This window comes from Brachypodium distachyon, chromosome 3 (assembly GCF_000005505.3).
Source record: "Brachypodium distachyon strain Bd21 chromosome 3, Brachypodium_distachyon_v3.0, whole genome shotgun sequence".
NCBI lineage: Eukaryota > Viridiplantae > Streptophyta > Magnoliopsida > Poales > Poaceae > Brachypodium > Brachypodium distachyon.
In genome coordinates this window covers 14,800,856-14,821,611 of record NC_016133.3, presented here as the reverse complement: position 1 = coordinate 14,821,611, position 20,756 = coordinate 14,800,856, and the positions used below count along the sequence as shown (strand labels likewise).

General features: G+C 42.5%; 3 protein-coding genes and 1 non-coding gene across 5 annotated transcripts; 3 read left to right on the top strand and 1 right to left on the bottom strand.

Annotated features, from left to right (window-relative positions):
• The first annotated feature begins 1,841 nt into the window (after positions 1 to 1,841).
• Positions 1,842 to 5,207, top strand: LOC100840645 (putative glycerol-3-phosphate transporter 1). Of its 2 annotated transcripts, none has more exons than XM_024462063.1 (3): positions 1,842 to 2,081; positions 3,001 to 4,020; positions 4,172 to 4,734. In XM_024462063.1, the coding sequence occupies exons 2-3, from the start codon at positions 3,084 to 3,086 to the stop codon at positions 4,732 to 4,734; spliced, it is 1,500 nt and encodes a 499-aa protein (XP_024317831.1). In that variant the 5' UTR covers positions 1,842 to 2,081; positions 3,001 to 3,083. The 2 variants fall into 2 exon arrangements, with proteins under 2 accessions (XP_024317831.1, XP_003573477.1); XM_003573429.4 differs by having other exon boundaries at positions 1,843 to 2,030; positions 4,172 to 5,207.
• A 718-nt stretch (positions 5,208 to 5,925) lies between these two features.
• LOC100840333 (vesicle-associated protein 1-2) lies at positions 5,926 to 10,111 on the bottom strand. The gene is made up of 8 exons (XM_003573428.4): positions 9,881 to 10,111; positions 9,680 to 9,750; positions 8,592 to 8,673; positions 8,381 to 8,496; positions 8,035 to 8,196; positions 7,907 to 7,948; positions 7,589 to 7,666; positions 5,926 to 6,351 (listed from the first exon to the last, which is right to left on the bottom strand). The coding sequence occupies exons 1-8, from the start codon at positions 9,948 to 9,950 to the stop codon at positions 6,241 to 6,243; spliced, it is 732 nt and encodes a 243-aa protein (XP_003573476.1). The 5' UTR covers positions 9,951 to 10,111; the 3' UTR covers positions 5,926 to 6,240.
• A 3,960-nt stretch (positions 10,112 to 14,071) lies between these two features.
• On the top strand, positions 14,072 to 15,737 carry LOC100840028 (60S ribosomal protein L34). The gene is made up of 4 exons (XM_003573427.4): positions 14,072 to 14,251; positions 14,489 to 14,568; positions 15,232 to 15,341; positions 15,440 to 15,737. Exons 1-4 carry the CDS (start codon positions 14,173 to 14,175, stop codon positions 15,525 to 15,527), a joined length of 357 nt encoding a protein of 118 aa, XP_003573475.1. The 5' UTR covers positions 14,072 to 14,172; the 3' UTR covers positions 15,528 to 15,737.
• Positions 15,738 to 20,679: 4,942 nt separating this feature from the next.
• MIR5181D (microRNA MIR5181d) lies at positions 20,680 to 20,746 on the top strand. The gene has a single exon (NR_126954.1). It is a non-coding gene; the product is annotated as a microRNA MIR5181d (primary transcript).
• The last annotated feature ends 10 nt before the right edge of the window (positions 20,747 to 20,756 follow it).

The following is a 20,756-nucleotide window of genomic DNA, read 5'->3' as shown; positions in this document are numbered from 1 at the left end:
ACCTTATAATTATGTACACGGGAACGTGCCTAGCTTCCGGATTCATTATTCCTTTCAAATGAACTTTTCTTTTTCTAATGGTACCAAGTCAGAAGTGGGCTTACATTTATTTGCAAGCGCCTTTGTGTGCATCTGAAAGAGAAAAAATAAAAACGACACATGAGATATTTGCAACAATCCCAGCTTCCTCGATCGGGTGTGTACATTGGAAGCAAAGTTTTATATTGGAAGCATGTAGTCCAAGCAAAGTTTGGCACTAAACAAGAGTGCCGGAGTTTGGGGGAAACGAGGACAAGCTTTTCCCATCCTTCCTCCTAACATATTTCCTTCCATTCGGAAATAGGTGACTTGGATGTGTATAGGAATTTCCGATCGGAGAGAGAGTAGTAAATTACAATATAGTCGGAATTTCACATTAACGAGATTCACATGTGTACGTAATGGCACAAAATTTCAATTTCGAAGTTGACCCACAATTACTGAAAAATAATACTAAAAGACTATGAAGCTATTTTCTCTAGTTTATCCCCCCGGTTTTAAGATCCTGTGTCTGTGTTAGGGTCAACGGTCGGGTCCATTTCCTCTTGGAGCCTTCTGGTTTCAAATTGCTCAACACAGTCGTACAAAATACCAATCATACCACGGTAAGTAGGAACTAATCCCATCGGTACAGTTGAATGAACGTGCGCTAATTATTTGTCGGGGGGATGACCCAGGTAGGGTCATGACGACACAACTTTAGCCGAGATAACGGATGCAAAGCCAGCATGGTTATGTATGCCGGCATCGTAAAGTCAAACTAACACTAAGCCGGCATCCTGGACGTATGCCGGCATGACCATATTGTCTTATGAGTTTGCAGGATAAGGACGAGCACCTTAATCTCGGCCCACGCCGAGATCTCTCAACGGTCTTATCCTGACCACGCGGCAGAGGGTAAAGCAGCGTCACCATTATTATGAAAAATGCAGTCGCCACTTAGGTACCGGTGCCAGACGACTGCACAAGAGAAGCACCGAAAGAGAATCTTTGACGGAAGCCGGCAAAGGATAGCGGTATTTTCTACAGTGTGCCGGGAAAAAATAAAATTGTCTTGTCCCCTATGGTGCCACCGGGAGGGAACCAAGCCGCGTGCCCGGTGAGGTCCAAGGAAGGTGACGTTAGGACTCGACCCACATGTCAGTGTGACATGGGCGGCCTATAAATAGAACATCGCCCCTCTATAGGAAGGGACGGAGCACTTAGGCATCTAGGGTTTCCCTTCTTCTTCTTCCTCCTCAAGAATACAGTTCAAGGAGCGCCATTGTAAAGCTTGTCTATCTCGGCTAATACAACAAAGCAGGAGTAAGAGTCTTACCTCGACAAGAGGGCTCCGAATCTGAGTAAATCTGTGCGTGTTTGTGTAACTTGTGCGTGTTTTCCTTCACGTCCTCCCTCCTCCGGTTCCTCCATCGTTCATCGGCACCAAGTTAAGCCATCCTATGGCATCTGTCGTGACACCACCACGACATTATTCCAAACGAGACTTATAGCATATTGGGTTGGTGATTCAGATCTACTCTGCATTTTAGAATTGTAGGAAATCTAGTACGAGAAGAGATGCATCGTACGAAGGAAGATGGATCATATCGTCACGTTGGGTGTAGCCCATTACAAATCCGGATCTCAACAGATTGTAATCACCTTGTTGGCTCGAAAAGCAAGGATATCTTCTTTCCTCAAAATAAGAAAGGGGAAAAGAAAAAGAAAAAGGAAAGAAAATGCAAAGGGCATTACGGTCCAAGGACACCATCGTAAATAGCCCGGAAAACTTTGGCGTGCCATCTGAATAAAATGCGGGTGAGCTTTGCTCGAAGTCCTCGAACCACCCGCTCAAGGGAAAACAGCCACCAAGAAACGCATCCTTCCTTCCTTCCTTCCATATCCCTGCCTGCGCGTGCGCATTTGTTCATACTAAACCCCAATCCAACCCGCGCCGCGCTAACCCCTCTCTCGGATCGGCGGAGGACTCTCGCCAACCCCCAACGGAGGTGCGTGCTTGTCCCGAATCCCGGCCCCTCTTGGCTTCATCGTTCTTGCTGGTACTTTTAGGCCAATCCGTAGCTTGTTTCTTTTTCCTTCATTTTGTGTGTGGGTTCTTGGTTTGGCGGTGGGAGATGATGGATTTCTTTTTTTCTTTTTTGCGGATTGGGAGATGATGGATTTCTAGGGGAGCTAGGTTTGGATTGGGCGCAGGACGGAGGGAGTTGGGAAGGATTTTGTCTGAGGATTCATGGGAAGACACGCTAGTCTCTCATGTTGCTTCCCTGAATCATCAGGGCCCTTGTTCTGCTCCGTAGCCGTGGATTTAGCATTCGAACAGCAATTGCTGGGTTGGGAATTGAATAGTTTATAGTGTACCTTGATGCAGACTGGGAATTTTGGAAAGAAGCTGATGTCAGATCAGCTTTTTACCTGCATCCACTAAGGGTAATACTATTTTATTTTAACCTGCCCAGGTTAATAATGAGTACTTAAGAAGTCAAGTCTAAGTTGATTGGCTGGTAGGAATTGCGTTAGCACTGATGGCTGGATTTATTGGTGGTGTTGGAGATAGAAAGAGTGTACTCTGTTCATGATCATTCACCGTCATAGTTGGCATGGTCTTGGTTATTGTGGGGAACAAGAGCATGAAAGATTTATGCTTTTAGTGCTCTGATCTAGTCAATGGGTTGCACTTTTGATCATTGGACTGGACCAGTGAACAGAAGGATTAATTTGCTTCCTGAAATGCTTGGGATCATAGGATGCATCAATTTCCCCCCATGTTTGTGTGGCAAAAATTGTACAGTAGACAAAGTTGCATTTTGATCAGTGTCTTCGAGTTAAAAGAAAACCATGATCTCTTATGGATGTTTCTAAATTATTATGTATATATAGCTTCAGCTACCAATCACATCACAGAATTGATTAAGTCCGTTTGTCCATTTTCTTACTTGCATCCTCCCTTACTGCTTTCAGGTGGTGATCATTCTTGTATCAAGAAGCGTGTGTCTGCTCTGTCCTCTGGGTTTTGAACTTAATAAGCAGCCGTGTGTACTATCATGGCTCAGTCTCATGAGACAACGAGTAGGAAACCTCCTGGCCTTTGGTTATTTAAAGGTGCCAAAGCACTAAGAAATTACCAGACACTTGTCTTGGTCCTTACATTCTTGGCATACACTTGCTTCCATATGACTCGGAAGATAACAAGCATCGTCAAGAGTGAGCTTGATCCCCAGACAAAGATGGGGTTCTCTCGATGGGGACGATTGCACACAAACAACGGTCTCAATGTTGGTTGGTATCCATTTAACACCACTGATGGTTCTGCTTTGCTTGGTGAGATAGACGTCGCATTCCTTGCAATGTATTCCCTTGGGATGTTCTTCGCTGGGCATCTTGGTGACCGCCTTGACCTAAGGGTCTTTTTGGCAATTGGCATGATTGGAACTGCAGTATTCACTGCCCTCTTCGGTGCTGGATACTGGCTAAATATTCACAACTTTTACTACTACCTGACCTTTCAGATGATTGCTGGCTTATTTCAATCATCCGGGTGGCCTTCAGTTGTTGCAGTTGTCGGAAACTGGTTTGGGAAGAGCAAGAGGGGATTGATTATGGGTATATGGAATGCACATACTTCTATCGGAAACATATCCGGTTCACTGCTTGCGGCATTTCTACTGAAGTTCGGATGGGGTTGGTCATTTGCCATCCCCAGCCTTATCATGGCTCTTGTTGGGTTGGTGGTGCTTTTCTTCTTGCCTGTTAGTCCTCAAGTGATGGAGATAGACATTGATGATGGGGAGAGGAACTCGGACAAGGATACTGAAAAGGAGCCCCTTTTGGAACCAGGCCAAGAAGTGATACATAAGCCAATAGGATTCCTAGAGGCATGGAGGATTCCTGGAGTTGCACCGTTTGCTCTCTGCCTTTTCTTCTCCAAATTGGTTGCATACACCTTCCTGTATTGGCTACCATTCTACATCAGCCATACACGTAAGTTTTGTTATTCATCCTTCAAATCTGTGTGCCATTATTGATCCATATCTTTGATGATTTGGTAGCAATTGAAATCCCTCTCTTTTTCTGTTATAACTGGAACCATGCTCCAAATTATGCATTACTGATAGACCTTCTCTTGTTCCAGCTATTGGCAATGAGTACCTCTCTGACACGATGGCTGGCAGCTTATCAACAATCTTTGATGTTGGAGGTGTGTTGGGAGGAGTCCTTGCTGGTCACATCTCCGATCGCTTAAATGCGCGAGCAATCACGGCTGCCAGCTTCATGTACTGTGCGATACCTGCCCTCTTCTTGTATCGTACATACGGAAGTATGTCGATGATGTGGAACATTTGCCTCATGTTCATCACTGGCATGTTTGTAAATGGCCCTTATGCCCTGATTACAACCGCCGTGTCAGCTGACCTTGGCACTCACAGCTCATTGAACGGCAACTCCCGGGCACTGGCCACTGTGACAGCGATCATTGACGGGACAGGGTCGGTTGGTGCCGCCATTGGGCCATTGCTGACAGGATACATCTCAACGGAGAGCTGGAGCGCCGTGTTCACAATGTTAATGGCAGCGGCTCTCTTAGCTGGGCTCCTCTTGACGCATCTTGTCTGTGCTGAGCTAAGAGGAAAGCTGTCCTCCAATGTGAGCAAGGAGTCTGCCAATGCGGAAGGTACCTGCTCAGATCTAGTGTAAGATTGTAAGCATGATCTGCTCGTTCTCGAGATACGTATGTGCATTGGATTCAGATTTTTGTAGTCCCATCACCTTCTTCATCACTCCGGCACGGGTCTGAAGGCTAAGGGATGTATGTATGTGGTTGCTGAGTGACTTACCCAGTACAACCCCAGGAATGAGTAGCAGAGGGTAGAAAATGTATGTTCAGATTATTTTTTCAGGTTTACAAGATAGAGATGAAAACAGCTCAAGATTTCTCAGCCCAAATATAGGAGCAATTTAGGTGCCTTGTAAATATATTGGGCAATAAGATTGGGGCTGTATTTGCATGTATAATGTATTACTGCACATTTAAGTTTGTACTGTGATTATTGTTTAGGGTAGACAAAAGGGAACATCCCTTAATGAGACCTGCATATCTGCTAGTTGAGAATATGGATAAATTTTTGAATTGAGGTTTCAGGAAATGGTGTACATTTATCTGTTCATCAGATTTTCAGGAAATGGTGTACACACCATATTTGTGGAGTAATTTGATGATTTGTCAAATACCATCACATTCAATTACTTCACCCATGAAGTGCACCCTCTTGTCCTATGTTTTTCTACTAGGAAAAGGACTACAGCCTGCTTAGTCATGGATTGTAATTGTATGTATTCTTGAATCCTGTGGGATTGGTAAACCACAAGAATCTACTTCAAGGAGTCTTTACATCACAGGATATGTTTGGGTGAATCAAAATTTATGGTTTGTTAAACAGTTAATCAAATAACACGTTAGTTATATTATATGATCTTGATACCGTTGGATTCATATTCAGAAGTGTTCCCTTGTGACTCTTAATTTGTACCTGCCAATGAAATAAAGTACAAGAAACTTACAATCAAAGCTTAAAATTCATAGGCAAAATACACTATATGTGTTTTTCAAGGAGTGGCAAAATACGCTACATTTTGCGACAAAGGGAGTAGTGCTATTGTTTCTAGATATAGTTTAGTCAAGTGAGAAAGGCAGTAACGTTTGTCATAAAAAAAACTGCGAGATACAATGTTAGTAATATCATCATAAGAATAACGGAATAATAATGGTCAAAGTTGAGTTGCATGTCGTAGACTACAAATATAAGAAACCTCATCTAATTAGAAACAAAGGAAAGAACACAAGTTCTTCCTAGATAAGAGAAAAAGCAATTGTCTACGACAAATCAATTGATCTTTCCAAATTAGACACACATTCAAACTGACAAATTCACAGGCATCAGGTGAAAAACTGTTAACAAAAGCAACTAATGCATTTTCCAATTTACGGCGTCAGCAAAGAGCATAACACACCCAATAAAATTAACAACAAAAGAAGCTTAAAAGGCAAAACACTTCTCATACATGACTTCCTATATTGACAAAACAGAAATGAGAACTTGAAGACATTTGATTTCGAATGGTCTTTTCAAGTTCCCAAACACGACTAGCATGAATCAAATCCAGTTCTCTTCGGTATAGCCAAGGTGATAAGGACTGAAAGAATTATGACTTCATCATATAGCCCAGGAAGATCCCGATCAAAGCTACAATTAAGACAATTACAAAGGAAAACCCTCCACCGCGCCTCTTGCTGACTTCCCGTCTCATCATATCCTGCCACATGAAACAAATGATAAAACTGAAATCACAGATTCTTTTAAAGAAAAGTAAGGTTCTTAGATAAGAATTGTTTCGTGGTGATTTGGTGAAGATATGTATTCTTTTATAAGCCTGAACACAAAGGCACAGCATATGCAGTCTATATTTTAGGGGGACACAAAACATCACTACAATAAACAATTTGCTCATTGGACGAAGCAATTTCTTACCACCAAGAGATTACAGACACCACAAGATCACGAATTCATTTTCACTTTTTAAGAGGACCATCAAAACCCATGCATCTCTCAGCCTCCTTAGGCAGTGCTTAAATTCAATTCCATTAGTTCAGTTACCTTTTTCTAGCAAGTGTTTTAGCAAAGAGAACATTACAACAATGTATGGGGAGTGCTCTAGATTTGTTTCTAAAAGATGTTATGTTTTTTGGTTAGTATAGAAGGTAAACACCATATTACCAGCTTTAACCTAGCAGTGATTTTTTTTAGAAGAAGAATAGGGTTGTCCCCCACCCCATTTTATGAATGAGACCAAACATCAGTCACAAGGTTCCCTAGCAGTGATTTGTTTGTTTACAGTTTAAACTTTAGAACTTTTGTTCAGCATTTTGAATATAAACCCATTACTGCAGGTGGTTTTTAATGTTGGAAGCACAACAGTTCTGTGCCTTTTGAGATTCATGACAGTGCCATAATACTGCTTTCTTAACTCTGTTAGTTTGGTCATCAAGTAAAAATGCCTAATAAGTAATAAAAAAAAGCAAAAAAGGGAGAAGTTCCAACTACTGAAAATAACAAGAAAGAAGAAAATAAAAAAAGATTTCACTTTTTATATTTCTCATAGCACCAATTCAAATTAGATATATATATTTCATGCATAGATATTTCCTTTTTAGTGTGTGGATTTGATGCAGAAAAATTGTAGAGTTTAGTAGGTACACCCTCTGTGCCTTAAAAGTGCTCATATAGATTTGTGCACTTAGACCAAGACAGCTCTAGTTTATAGTGCCTGGTTTAAGAGTAAATGGGTTTGAGCAGTTATTGGCCGGGTGCGGGAGCCAAGAGAAAAAAATGAGCTATATTTGGGAATAAATGAGAGAAAAATATGAGCTCTTTTACGGAGCAAAGGGAGTAGTAGTTACTTGTAGATAATATATTTTAAAACTTTAAAACCTACTGCGTCCACTATGGCACAATAGAGTAGACAAGAAAGAAACAGGTAATACTGCACTCACAAGTTCCTGTCTAATCTTTTGGTTCTGTTGAATTGCAGAATTTTTTTCTTCGGTCAACTTGGAGATCAAAGCTCCAGCCTGCAAGACAGCAAATGAGAACATAAGAAAATTTATAAAAGGTACTAAATGACAGAGTTAGCATATCCATTATTCAATAAATAAAGGAATCCAAGTTAAAACACACGAAAAAACAATTAAGTAGCATGTCACTGTGATATGATACAAGTTATGGAAAACAACAACAAAATTATGACTCAACAGAATCACCAGTGAACTAATAATAAAAGTCACGTCCTAAGGAGAATACTAACAACTGACCTCTAAAGATTTTTCTTGAGGCTCAATGCGTTCTCGCAGTGCCTGCAGTGATTTAAGAACCAATTAAATTTCCCTCAGTGAGGATAAAATGTTAACTGGCGGATGTAAATTTGAACATGGCAACTCACTCTGGTGAATCCCCCAGCAGGACCATCTCCATTTTCTGATTCACCCCTAGATGGGGAACCTTCTTCTGATTCTTCAGGAACTGGAGATGGTGGCTGTGGAGGAGCAACATAGGTGACTCGCAATTTCACCTCTTCAATCTTATTTCCGGACTCCTTGGCAAACTGCCAAACCATCAAACAACACAATCGATTCAATAAAGGTGCACCTTGAAAGTCAACTGAGAAATGCTACTGAAATAGTTAATTTCCAGCTCCAGAAATAATCCATTGGCTGATGCCTCGATAATCATACAATGTGTCATACTCTTATGTCATTCTTCAAAAAATATAAGGAGAAAAACATTACCATTTCTCCCGTGACATCCTTCACATTTATACCAGATGGTGCAACAACACTCTGGACTAGGAACTTATCTTTGCACTGCATGTCAGGTGGAGCCTCTCGCTGTGTTTGCATTGTCACTGTAACAATACATATACACAAAATTCAGCAAAACAGAGGATGGGTTAATCTCATAGAGAACAATGGAGAAGGGGGTGGGTCGAATATGACAAACCAACAACATCGCAAGTAGATCGTGGCAAGACAACCCCGGTGTTAGGCCGCACAGAGTACTTCTTTGGGCTCGTAGTTTTCACCTGAAATAACAAAGTGAACATGAAATATATAAAAACACAGTAAAGCGTCCTCCATTGTAACTTGTTCTAACGATTCTGCTATCTTTAGGCAGTTATACACCGGAAGGTTTCAGCTCTCTGACCATTGAATACCAAGGAAACAATGAAATAATCTAGTTCAAAAAATGCAATCAAGTGAGAAAACTTATCCCACTGGATTGCACCAAAGGCCATACTTTTACGCAGAAGGTTTCGCCTCTCGAACCACTGAATGCCAGGGCAACAAATAATCTAGTTCCAAAAAAGCAATCAAGTGAGAAAATCTATCCAACTTGGTTGCACCACTGGTCATATTTTACGCACCAGAAGGTTTCACCTCTCTAACCATCAACTGTCAAGGAAACAATGATATAACCTAGTTTATAAAATGCAATCAAGAGAAAAGCTAACCCACTGGGCTGCACCAATGACCATATTTTTACAAACAAGAATGTCTCAACTCTCTAACCATTAAATGTTGAGGAAACAATGAAGTGACCTAGTTAAAAAATACAATCAAGAGAAAACCTGTCCCACCGAGTTGAACTGATGGCCATATTATTACACCGATTATAAAATATGATGATTAGCATGTATTGGTCTGCAGCACATGCCAACAGCACAACAAACCCAAGAGTTATGCAGGAAACCATGAGAAACGCAGCCGGATTTGTTTCGAGAGGAACAGCTCTAGGCTGTTCAGCATACACAATGAGCGAACAAAAAAATGAGTTTCTTATCCCCAAAGCGCACCCAAACATCCGGCTCCTCGCATCATACAGCTATCCGTACGAATAGTAGATCATACCCATCGACCACTAATCAGGTCAAACCTACCCGACGATATGATCCATGGGAAACAAAAATCCCCAAGGATACCGCGTCGAATCGTACAACAAGGCAACCCCCAGAATTCCTCCCGGACGATCCGTACGGAATAAGGAAAAAAATCAGGCAGAGATTCCTGGAGAGGATGGACCAAACGGACCTTGAAGGCGACGTAGTCGTCGCTGAGATTCGACAGCTGCATGGAGCACGAGATCTGCTTCTTCAACTCAACTGCGCACCCAGAAAAAAAAGCATCAGACGAGAATCGCGGACCAATCGATCCACGCCGGTCGAAGAGAAAGAGAAATAGAGAGAGAGAGAAAAACGTTTGTTGCATGAGGGGAAAGGATAGGGGGCGTACAGGGGAAGCGGAGCTCGATGGGGTCGATGCGGAGGAGTTCGCCGGCGGGGGCTGGTCCGGGAGAGGCCATTGCCGGAGGCGGGCGGGGGGGGAGATCTCGGGCGGTGGGTGCGAAGGAGAGGAAGAGGGGCGAGGAGGAAATAAAAGAAGAAGACAAGTGCCGATTTGATTTGGCTCTTGTTTTCCCCCAAACGCTTGGTGTTTTGCAGGCTGCCCTGCCCTGCCGCCGACTGGCCAGAAATTCCTCCTCTCCTCTCCTATGGATGAAAATGATATACTCTCACAAGAAATGTGACATCGGTTTTATGCCTTGAACTTGCTCCAGGTTAAAAACAAGAAGCTTATTTTATTCAGAGAATATTCATGCGATTTTCTCCAGGGTTAGTGGGTTAAGAAAAAAGGGAACGCCTACCACTGAGTCGACGGCCACTTGCAGCCTGTGATTAGCGTGATTAGCAAAACACCCACCTATCTCCGTCCCCTTGCATCCCTCCGTCTGTGTGTGTGTGGGTGTATTTTGTGTTTTTTTTTCTTTGACCAGGGCCTTGGATAGATTCCACAAAAAATAGTCTCAACTCTATTCACAAAAAAAGTGAAATTAATGACAGCAGGTATCAGAGTACACAATTATGAACATTGCACCTGAAACTATATGGCGATTTTAAAAATTTCATGCGTTATTCTAAAAATTGCACGTGAAATTTTATGCGCGATTCTAATTGCACGTTAAATTTTGTGCACAGTTCTAAAAATTGCACGCGAAATTTTATACGCGATTCTAATTACCAGTGAAATTTTGTACCTGATTCTAAAAATTGCAGTGAAATTTTGTGCACCATTCTAACTAAGTGAAGAAAGAAGAAAGAAAAAAGAAAAAACTGAAGAATTAGAAACTTCATTAAATCTGACGAGATGAGGATTCGAATCTAGAGAACCCGAGCACAAGACCACCAGAACAAGATGATTATACTGTCCGTAAATGGATGTTGCCTTATTTATTCGTACAACTATGCGATTTCTTCTTGCTCCACGAATCTTGATGTTTGATCCAACGTCTCACAAGCGTCGACCGAGAAAAATTGATTCTCAGGCGACTGCTCCCTAGCCAATTCGGAAAAAAAATGTGGATCCAGGATTTTTAGCAAATATCCTTCTTTTAGACCTCGTTTGGTTTCGATCATTGAAACTTTAAATCGTAGGACTCATTTTGGATTTTATGAACTGTGGTGATCCAGACCCGTAATGGTCCGAATCTCTGTGTAAGCTGTAATAGTTCCTGGATCAATAGCTAGTACACACAGCTCCAAGATGAATATCATAACTCACATCTTTCTTACAACATTTGAAACAAATAATAATCCAGAGAACATCTTTATTACAAGCGGAAGTTTCAATTAACAAATAAAATGAAGAGTCCACCAATGCTACAGGCTTATTGTGTGTAGACTCGCGACCCCGCGTCTAACTCATCTTCAAGCTTCGTCCTCTGCACATGATAGGGACAGATAATTAAGTACATTGAATGTACTCGCAAGTCACGCCCAAAATGGTTTAACAGAGTGCAAGTACATGCTTAAGGATAGCTCCTAAATTGGCTTCTAAGGTTTCTTTTGCAAAACAGTTGGTTTTGGCTTTTGAAATACTCATACTACATTTTCCTTTGAAAACTCTATTTCTACCTTTTATAGAAAATAGTTTGGAAATGTAATTATGGTCATGCTGCTGACCTAGCTATGCACTTTGGGTCATGCTGTTGACACTCACATAGCATCCCTTCCCATAGACCCATTCTGTGGATATTGCTCCATCAGGTCAAAACATTTTTGGGGTTTTTGAAAACAAAACTAGAAGATCTCATCTTAACCAGACTTAGTAGCTCAAAGTTAGCCCATAACCAGGTGCATGGCTAATCGATTAGATTGACACTATGCAGATGATATGGACATGATGACAATGGATACGACCTTCGGCACCCTCAATTCTATAGTATTCGATAACATTTATAATCAGGTGTAGTCAAGTACTATTTGTTTTCAATGTCATATGCATGAAGAGGCAGAGCTACTATCTTGTATCATTTTATTACGTAGGTATTTGGTCGAGCTTTTCAAGTCCAAGGTCAAGATGAGATACAATGGAGGCCAGCGGAAGGTGCAACAAGAATCAAACATCCATGCAGCTGAAGAGAAGGATTTCAAGTCTACTTTCCAACAAATCAAACGGCACATGATTCGGAACTTGCTAGAGAAAGATATCACGAATTAAAGTTGAATCCGATTCGGATCCGAGCTGTCAGGAGACCCGAATTTGTTTTATCACCCAGGCCGCGTACGGAGTCCAAATCAAGCAAACAAGTACTTGTTGGAAAGGTAATTTTAATAACTTTCCAACAGATCCAGCCCCACCGGAATATTTGGCGCGTGCTGACCGTGACGGACAAAACAAGCTGACGACTCTATTTTTATCTTTCCAAAAGAGTTGTAGTTTGTTACGAAAGTTAGAGATAGACATGGATTTCAGCCTCCTCCTCAAGGTGGACGAAAATACCTCTCCCTACTCCTTTATATACTCCATGAGTTCCCCTATGGAGCCTTGGGTTTTTGTTTAGTTAAAAGTTAGCCATTGCTACTACTGCGTGTAATCGCGTGTGTCGGTTAGACCACCTGTTTTACCGCTTTTGGAACCCCAACTTATCGTCTCGTTGAGACATTGGTTTGATATAGTATATTCGCAATTTTAGATTGCATCTGCTATTTATCTTGTTGTTGTTTGTTCTTCAATTGCTTGCAGGAATAAAGACCTTCGTGGTCAGGTTGATCGTGCCCCCGCGTGATCAATAACCCTCTGGAGTTGGTGTATCGATTACTAAGACGTTGTCTCCTAGGCCGTAGTCGGATCGTCAACGTCACCTCCTACCCAAATCGAGAGTTATCAATCTCATCGAAAGATCGGGCCACCCCCGACCCATATCAGCAGAGGCTTTTACACTTTACCCACTCGACACAACCAGTCCTATGTGTTGCCTAACGACAAGCATGCGCAACAGGTAAAGGTGTGACGAAGTTTTTCACTCCGACCACCGCCCAAGAGCACATTGGCTCCTTTCCGAATGACAATAACAAAGCAAGGGTTTTCCGCTAGTTACTCAACTAAGCGAGAGCCCATATTAGCAAGTGGTTATACATGTAAGCTTTTGGATTCCATAGGAAAAGACTTGAGCTTTTTGCTGCTGGGCGGCAATCCCCATCAAATTCCTGAGTCTGCACCCATTACGGGGATACAACCCTTGTCGACGACCACGTGTGGTCATAGTCATACCACTCCGCTCAGTTGAAAACATTTTTTGTTTTATTTCGAAAAACTTTTTCCAACCGGCACTTTGATCACTGGCACTAATATTTGGGTCAATGTAGTTATCCAGTCCATACTTTGATCACCGGCACTAATGTTTTTTCACAACCTAATCATCCAGGCGACAAGAAAAGAAGTGACAACTAGCCTGGTGGAAAAAAAATGCTATGAACATATCGACCCCATTCCAAAATTTAAGACGTATTTCATTTTTTTTTACCAAGGGTTGAACAAGAATTACTCCATTGACATGTGACATATGTTATAAAAGAACATAGCCATATATACTTTGAGTACGAATATAGGATGCCATTTTTCCAATCCATAACAGTTACATATTAATAGACTGACTATTGTTCAAAGGAAAGGAAATTCACATCATATTTTAAAACAGAGTGAGTACCACTGAAGCACATTCACAACAAATTAGAATTTACGTTTTCCACTATTAACAAATATATTCATTGGCTACATTGCTACTAACAAAGAGATATTTAATTCGTACAAAATTAATATCCACATTACTGGAGTTATATTTTGCCATCCTATTGTCCAATTGACGGGCACAACGACATCATGATCTTGCTGCTACTCCTTCAGTTCCAAATTAACTGAGATAGATTTGTATAATTTAAATTAAGTGAGGTGAATTTGTATAAATTATAAAATCCACCTCAGTTAATTAACGGATGGAAGCACTTATATATTGTCAGAACCTAAATTAATCCGAGACAGCGAACTCCAACCGTCGGAACGGATCAATCGATAAATCGTTTTTCCACCGTCAGATCTAGGTTACCTGACCAACGACGCACCTATAAATTCTCTCCCCTCTCCCCATCCCTCAGTTCCATTCTCCGCCGCCTCGCCACAGAAAGAGGGAGAAGACCAGAGAGCGAGCTCTCGCAGCGGGAGTACTCCGGGAGATCCAGGGCGGCGAGATGGTGCAGCGGCTGACCTACCGGAAACGGCACAGCTACGCCACCAAGTCCAACCAGACCCGCGTCGTCAAGACCCCAGGTGAGCCAGATCGGTGGGCGGTGGCTACAGCTTCTGCTCTCAATCTCGCAATTGCCTGGGTGGGATGGCCGCTGCTCGTGCTTGGCTTACACTTAGTTGGGTTTAACACGCATGATTCTTACATCCGATTGATGGTCACCGCACTTCGGCAGTTTAATTTCGAGTAGGAATTTTTTTCTGGGGATTCCCCTCCGGATGTTGACTAAATAGTTCTTCGTTCGTGTTGTTGATTACTAGGTGGGAAGCTTGTGTACCAGTACACCAAGAAGCGGGCGAGTGGGCCGAAATGCCCTGTCACCGGGAAGAAGATCCAAGGAGTGCGTGTTTCGATTCTACTATATTTATCTGCTATTCCGTTAGATTTTAATCAAACCGTTATTGATGGAAATATACACAAATTATCGATAAAAATAACAATGCTTGGATTATGTCCTCTGAACCTGGCATTTTAGTATCCTGCATAATTATTTTCGTTTATGTTGGCATGAACTCTGATTGCAAATGGTGGAGACCTGATGCTGACTCTTGCTGAATCATGCATTGTGCGATGGGTTATGCTTAATTTGTCTGCTCGGTTCATATCATTTGGGTATATTTATCTGTTTATGTTAGTATAATGGTCTGATCTTAGTAAGGAGACTGCAATTGTTAGTAACTCACTTACTGTTGGGCTGTAGTAAGAAGCTTTTGTTTGCTGTATTTGAGCCCATATATCACGTGCAATATGTTAATAGGTGGCATGAAGTTATGTTTTCTGTTCACACTTAGAATTGCTGCTGAATAACCTCCTTATACTTTTCCATAACTGTAGTATATATATACAGTGCGTGCCGATTGGGGGGAAACACTATATACAGCTGGTTAAAATGACTTGTTTACGTCGACCAGAAGTCTTATGTCTTGTTTACTAGGTATATAAGCTCTTGGTAACACTACAATGTGCTTGTATACTCATGGAAATTTCCTATGCTAAACTGCAGATTCCTCACCTGAGACCTACTGAGTACAAGAGGTCCAGGTTGTCACGGAACCGGAGGACCGTGAACCGTCCGTATGGTGGTGTTCTGTCTGGTCCTGCAGTCCGGGAGAGGTAACCATCATTCATAAAACATACCGGAATAACTCACAACACACTTCTTACTTACCTGATGTGCCTTTCAGCTAAGGTATTATATTTGTGGCTTGCAGGATCATCAGGGCATTTTTGGTGGAGGAGCAGAAGATCGTTAAGAAGGTGCTGAAGATCCAGAAGACCAAGGATAAGACCAAGAGCTAAACAATATGGCGAGATAGGCAGCGCCGTGTTGTGTTTCTTCTGTATTTGTTTAAGCAATCTTGAAATTTTCTCTTTGGAGTTGGGAGAGATCCTGGAGTAACTTGTGAGACTAATGTGGTTCTTTATATTTTGCGCGCTAGTTATGGATATGCAAAATCTTTTGGACTAACAATTGGTGACAGTGCTGTTTAGTCGAAATGTGTTTATCTTGTTGCTATGCCTCATTATAGTGTTTTGGTTCCAGTACGGCCACATTTTGTTGTGACTTCTGAAGCGAATCCGGGAATGACGTTTTTGGCCCTTCACAGTGTTGCACATTGTAATCTTCAAGGTTCTAGGTCACTTATTTTGCTGAAAGTTCTTATACGGTTAGCCTCATAAAAAAAGGTTCAAATAAGCATAAATAAGTATTGCATCGCAAACTCTCTAGAGTTGGAATTCATTGGTCAGTCGCTTGAATTGGTCTAGTGGCCTACAGTGAAACAGTACTGAGTGAACCTCTTCTTTCTTCGTGATCCATATTGTCATTTGGAGAAAAAAGAAAATCATATTTCTTTTAAAAACATGATTCTTCAGTGTAACCATACATGACAGCTATACACTTCGTGAAGAAATACATTAATCTGTGATTTGTACGAAAATCACAAATTTGCATGCTGCAATTAGTTCTACATTTTCCTATGAAGCAAGAATCAAGGTATCTCTTAACGACATTTACATGTAAGGGTGGCACGAGGCCGTATTTTACAAACTACAGTATTTTGTACTTTGGCTGTGGAGACACTTCCTCACTTTGTTTGTGGCTCACTCTTTGTGTATGATCACTCTCTCCCTGCCTTTTCTTTTTAAGTCGTCAAGATAAATCTCCTCGGGTGTCATAGACAGCCATGTATACTTTTCTCTTCCATGAATAAAGCACAAACGATTTGCACGCCCACTGATTTGCACATCACGGTCATGCAACCAAGGGCGTCCCAGCAGCAAGTGACAATCATGCATTGGAACCACATCGCATTCCACTTCATCTACATATGCTCCTACTGAAAATGGTATGCGCACGCTGCTGCACGCTTTTATGGATCCACAATCATTCAACCATTGCATCCGGTACGGGTGTGGGTGACTCTTGGTTGCAATTGTAATTTTTCTACCATCTCCGTACTTGCAATATTGTTGCAGCTGCCTATCTACAATTACTCGACATAGCTTGGAATTGACAAGGCGACGGGTATGAAAGAGATTATGCCGCTGCCCCTTTTCTTCCTCCACAACTTGGGCATTAAGCGAACGACATACAACCAACGCTTCTCCCTCAAGTTTTTCATGTGACAAAATATTTCCTTCAACCTCCCACTCATGTCCATCCTCTACTTCATGGTTACCATTTTCAGTATCACTTTCGGATTCCCATTCACCTCGGGCATTGATGATCATGGTTCTTCGACTTGGACATTCAGAGGAAATGTGGCCTCTCCCTTTGCACTTGTGGCATTGTATACTGCTGCTGTGCGTGAAACTCTTTGCTGGTGATGGTGTGGAGGATGCTCTAGCTGAAACAACGGGTCTTTTATCTTGATTTCGAACAGCGGGTGAAGAGGCCGTTGAGGCTGAAGGTTGCCTCAGTGGTGCACCCTCGGTTTGAGAGTTGTAGGGCTGATGTGGTCGCTGCCATGATGATGAAGTGGAGGGGTGTTGGGAGACACGAGACTTCCCATTTCGCATGTTCTTCTTGTCCACTCGAATAGCTTGATGCACAACATCTTGCAGCGTATCATAGGGAAACATCTCCACAAAATCTGATATCTCATCATTCAGCCCATGTAAAAACCATGCCGTCTTTGCTTCGTTACTCTCTCATGTTCTAGTTCGGATCAGCAATACCTCCATCTCCTTATAGTACTCCTCCACAGTGCGGGAACCTTGTGTAAGCCCCTGCAATCTCTTATGTAACTGTCTCTCATAATAGGATGGAACAAAACGGTGCCTCATGATTCTTTTCATCATAGTCCAGCTACGAACATATTCATTACCCGATGCAAATCTATCTTCTTGCAACTGATTCCACCAAGTAAGTGCATAGCCGGAGAACTCCATGAAAAGCAAGATCAACTCTCTTTGCCTCAGAAAATCTATGAACGCGGAAGATGTGATCACACCTCTCTTCCCACTCGATATAAGCATCCGGATCCTCCTTCCCCGTGAATGATGGTATGTTTAACTTCACCTTTGCTAGGCTGTCACGTTCTTCTCTCTCACGATGGTCATAATGTCGACCATTGTGACCAAGATCAGCACCACGATAAGCTGGTGAGTGTGGTTCATAATCTCCCACACCTTCAAACTCTTCACCAAAATCTGAGAGCTCATCATTGAACATGTCATCACCATCATGTGCAGCTCGCCGACGGTGACCAGCGGCAAACCCACGGGGCCCATGGCCTCGCCCGTGAGCTCCTCCTCCATGCTGTACACCCACATGAGGTGCAGCAACGTCACCATGCTTTCTATCAGCACCAACACCAGGGGTGCCGTTGATACGGACAAAGGCAGCTCATTCACGGCCACCATAGCGGCCGTCGTTGTCGGGGTTTCTTCCATTGTCGGCGACCAGCGAGGCAGCGGGGCAAGGTTGGTGTTGAGCCCCATTACCCGCTGTAGGTAGACGTTCACCGAGCAACCTTTCAAGGGATGCAAAGCGTGTGTCCATCTCTGCGTTGAGAACTTCTCGAATCTTAGCATCAAGCACCGCAAGAGTCACCGGAACGTCGCCTTCCACGTTATTTTCACCATGCACACTCGAATTGGAACCTGCCATATTAAATCTCACAAGAAGTGGGCAAGTGATATATACGTGGAAAACACTCAACTCACCTCTTGCTTACCCAAATTCTAATGATCCTCGGCGGTGTGTGGCAGCAGCAAACGGACAGTGGACAAGCGATTGAAAAGGAAGAAACTAACGGGTTTTTTTTTGGAGTTTGGTGGGATGTAAAACAAGGATAGGTTAGTGCTGAAATCCAACCGATGCAAACCAAGGTAAAACAAAACAAATCTGAACCTTTGCACCAAGTTTGGGCTGCAACACTTTCATCTAAAACTTCTGGAATTTTTCTTTTTCACCAATCTGAAACTGAATGCAAACTTTTCAGCACTTCTCTTCCTTTTTTTTTCTTTTCTTTTTCTTTTTTTCTTCTTCTAAACAACAGATCTAACATACAAACTCAAAAACACAGCAGCAACTGAGGATTTACTTGGTGCAAACACAAAAGACAAGAACACAAAGGAATGCAAAAGGCTAGATCTCAGCACAACAAAGGCTAGGATGTGGTTTTTGTTGGGATTTGGATCATGGACAGGGAAGAACTAACTACAAGTGGCAGCTTTAAACTGCTAGGGTTCAGATCTGAAGATTTGATGAATAAACACGAGGGGAAAACAAATCCTACCATGTCAACAAAAACTCTGATACCACATGATATGCATCCGCTTCGGGAAAGAGGTGCTTAGGGGGGATTGGCCCGATCTTCACGGCATAGGATCAAAGGTACTAGGGAAAAACTTGCTGCAAGGAACCAAAACGAAAATAAGAGATTATGACCGGGCGAAGAGGATGCAAACCGCAGCCTGCAATCCGAATCAATCGCCTATCCACAATTCGCGAACTAGCCCACACAGCCACGCTCGAGTCGTGGAGCACGAACTAGGTGCAATCCGCGGGGGAATCACAAACTCTAACCCGCAGAACCACACTCAAGTCGTGGAGCACAAATTAGGTGCAAATCCGCGAGGAATCACGAGAATAAGGGTAGCAAGGACTCTCTCCAATCTCAGGATGAGCCTATGAGTTTCTCAAGATGTCAAATGGCCAAAAGTCCCTCAATGGTTGCAGGTCCTAGCTACTTATACTACGGAAAAACCCCATACATAGGTGTAAACACACACACAAAACATGCCAGCAGCTTCTGGGGCGTTGGGGAGGTGGTGGTTCAGCCAACCAACTCATTAATTAGGAACCTTCTCGAATTCTTGCGCAGGGGGTTGACAGACTGGACACCCTTGACTAAAACGGTGATATCTTTTGTTACACACGTCCAAATGATTCACGGTTTGTTGCGTTGGAAAGAATACTCGATTATCTTTCCAACGGTGTGTCGCATGACCATATATTTTACTCGTGGCAGAAATGAGAGAGTAAAAGATTGGTGTCAGATGTGGATGCCATGTGAAAGAGGCCGATACTTGGCTTGCTCCACTCTCCATTCCTGTTCTGTTTGGTGCTTTTTGTCCCTAATGACCAGATTATTTGATCCTAAATGCCATGTGTTTTACCACTATTTAATTGTCATATTTCTTGTCCCTAGTGACCACGTTATTTGATTCTAGTTGCCATATTGTTTAGCACTACTTAGTTGCACACTTTTAACCCCTAGCGATCAGGTTATTTGATCAGAATTGCCATGGTATTTATACCACTACTTAATTGCCATATTTTATTTCCCTAGTAAACATGTTGTTTGATCCTAATTGCGGTATTATTTAACGACCCTTTACCCAAACGTTAGTTAACATGTAAAGGTGAGATCAGGCTAAAGCTGGTTGATATGAAAAACAATCAAGGCAAAAAGAGAAAAAAACAAAAGGAAAACTAGATATTCATTTTCATCAAAGGACAGCCAACGGGCACGTGCAGCTGTGAGGGGGGCAGCGAAACTGATTGCTCACTCCCGGCCTGGAGCGGACTTGCGCTGCTTGGTCCTTGTCTGGCCCAGTTTTTTCCCGCATTTTTTCCGCATTTGGCTGTGGCCGGGGGCATCGGCGCATCACATGAGAGTAGACCTGTGGGCGCACGCGGGACCAGGCAAGCGGCAGGTGTACCTGTGCTGGACGCTGGCGCCGCTGCGGACGGTTAGGTGGGAGACGCCGTTGGGTAGTTCGGTCCAACAAAAAAAAACAGGGTTAATCTAACCTAGCTTAGGTTAGCAGGGTTGAGGTTAGTACTCCCTCAGTCCGTTAATTCAGAACGGAAAAAAAAAACCTGATTGATAACCAAAAGGCAAATGAGGCGAATGAGTTATGGTTGAATCAGCCATGGATGTTTGAAAAGTCGATGACATTGACTGAATCTCCCTAGCATCTTACAATTTAGTAACCATTACTCCCTCCGGTCCATAATAAATATGTACGGAGTACTTATACTTATTATGGACCGGAGGGAGCAACATAATCAGG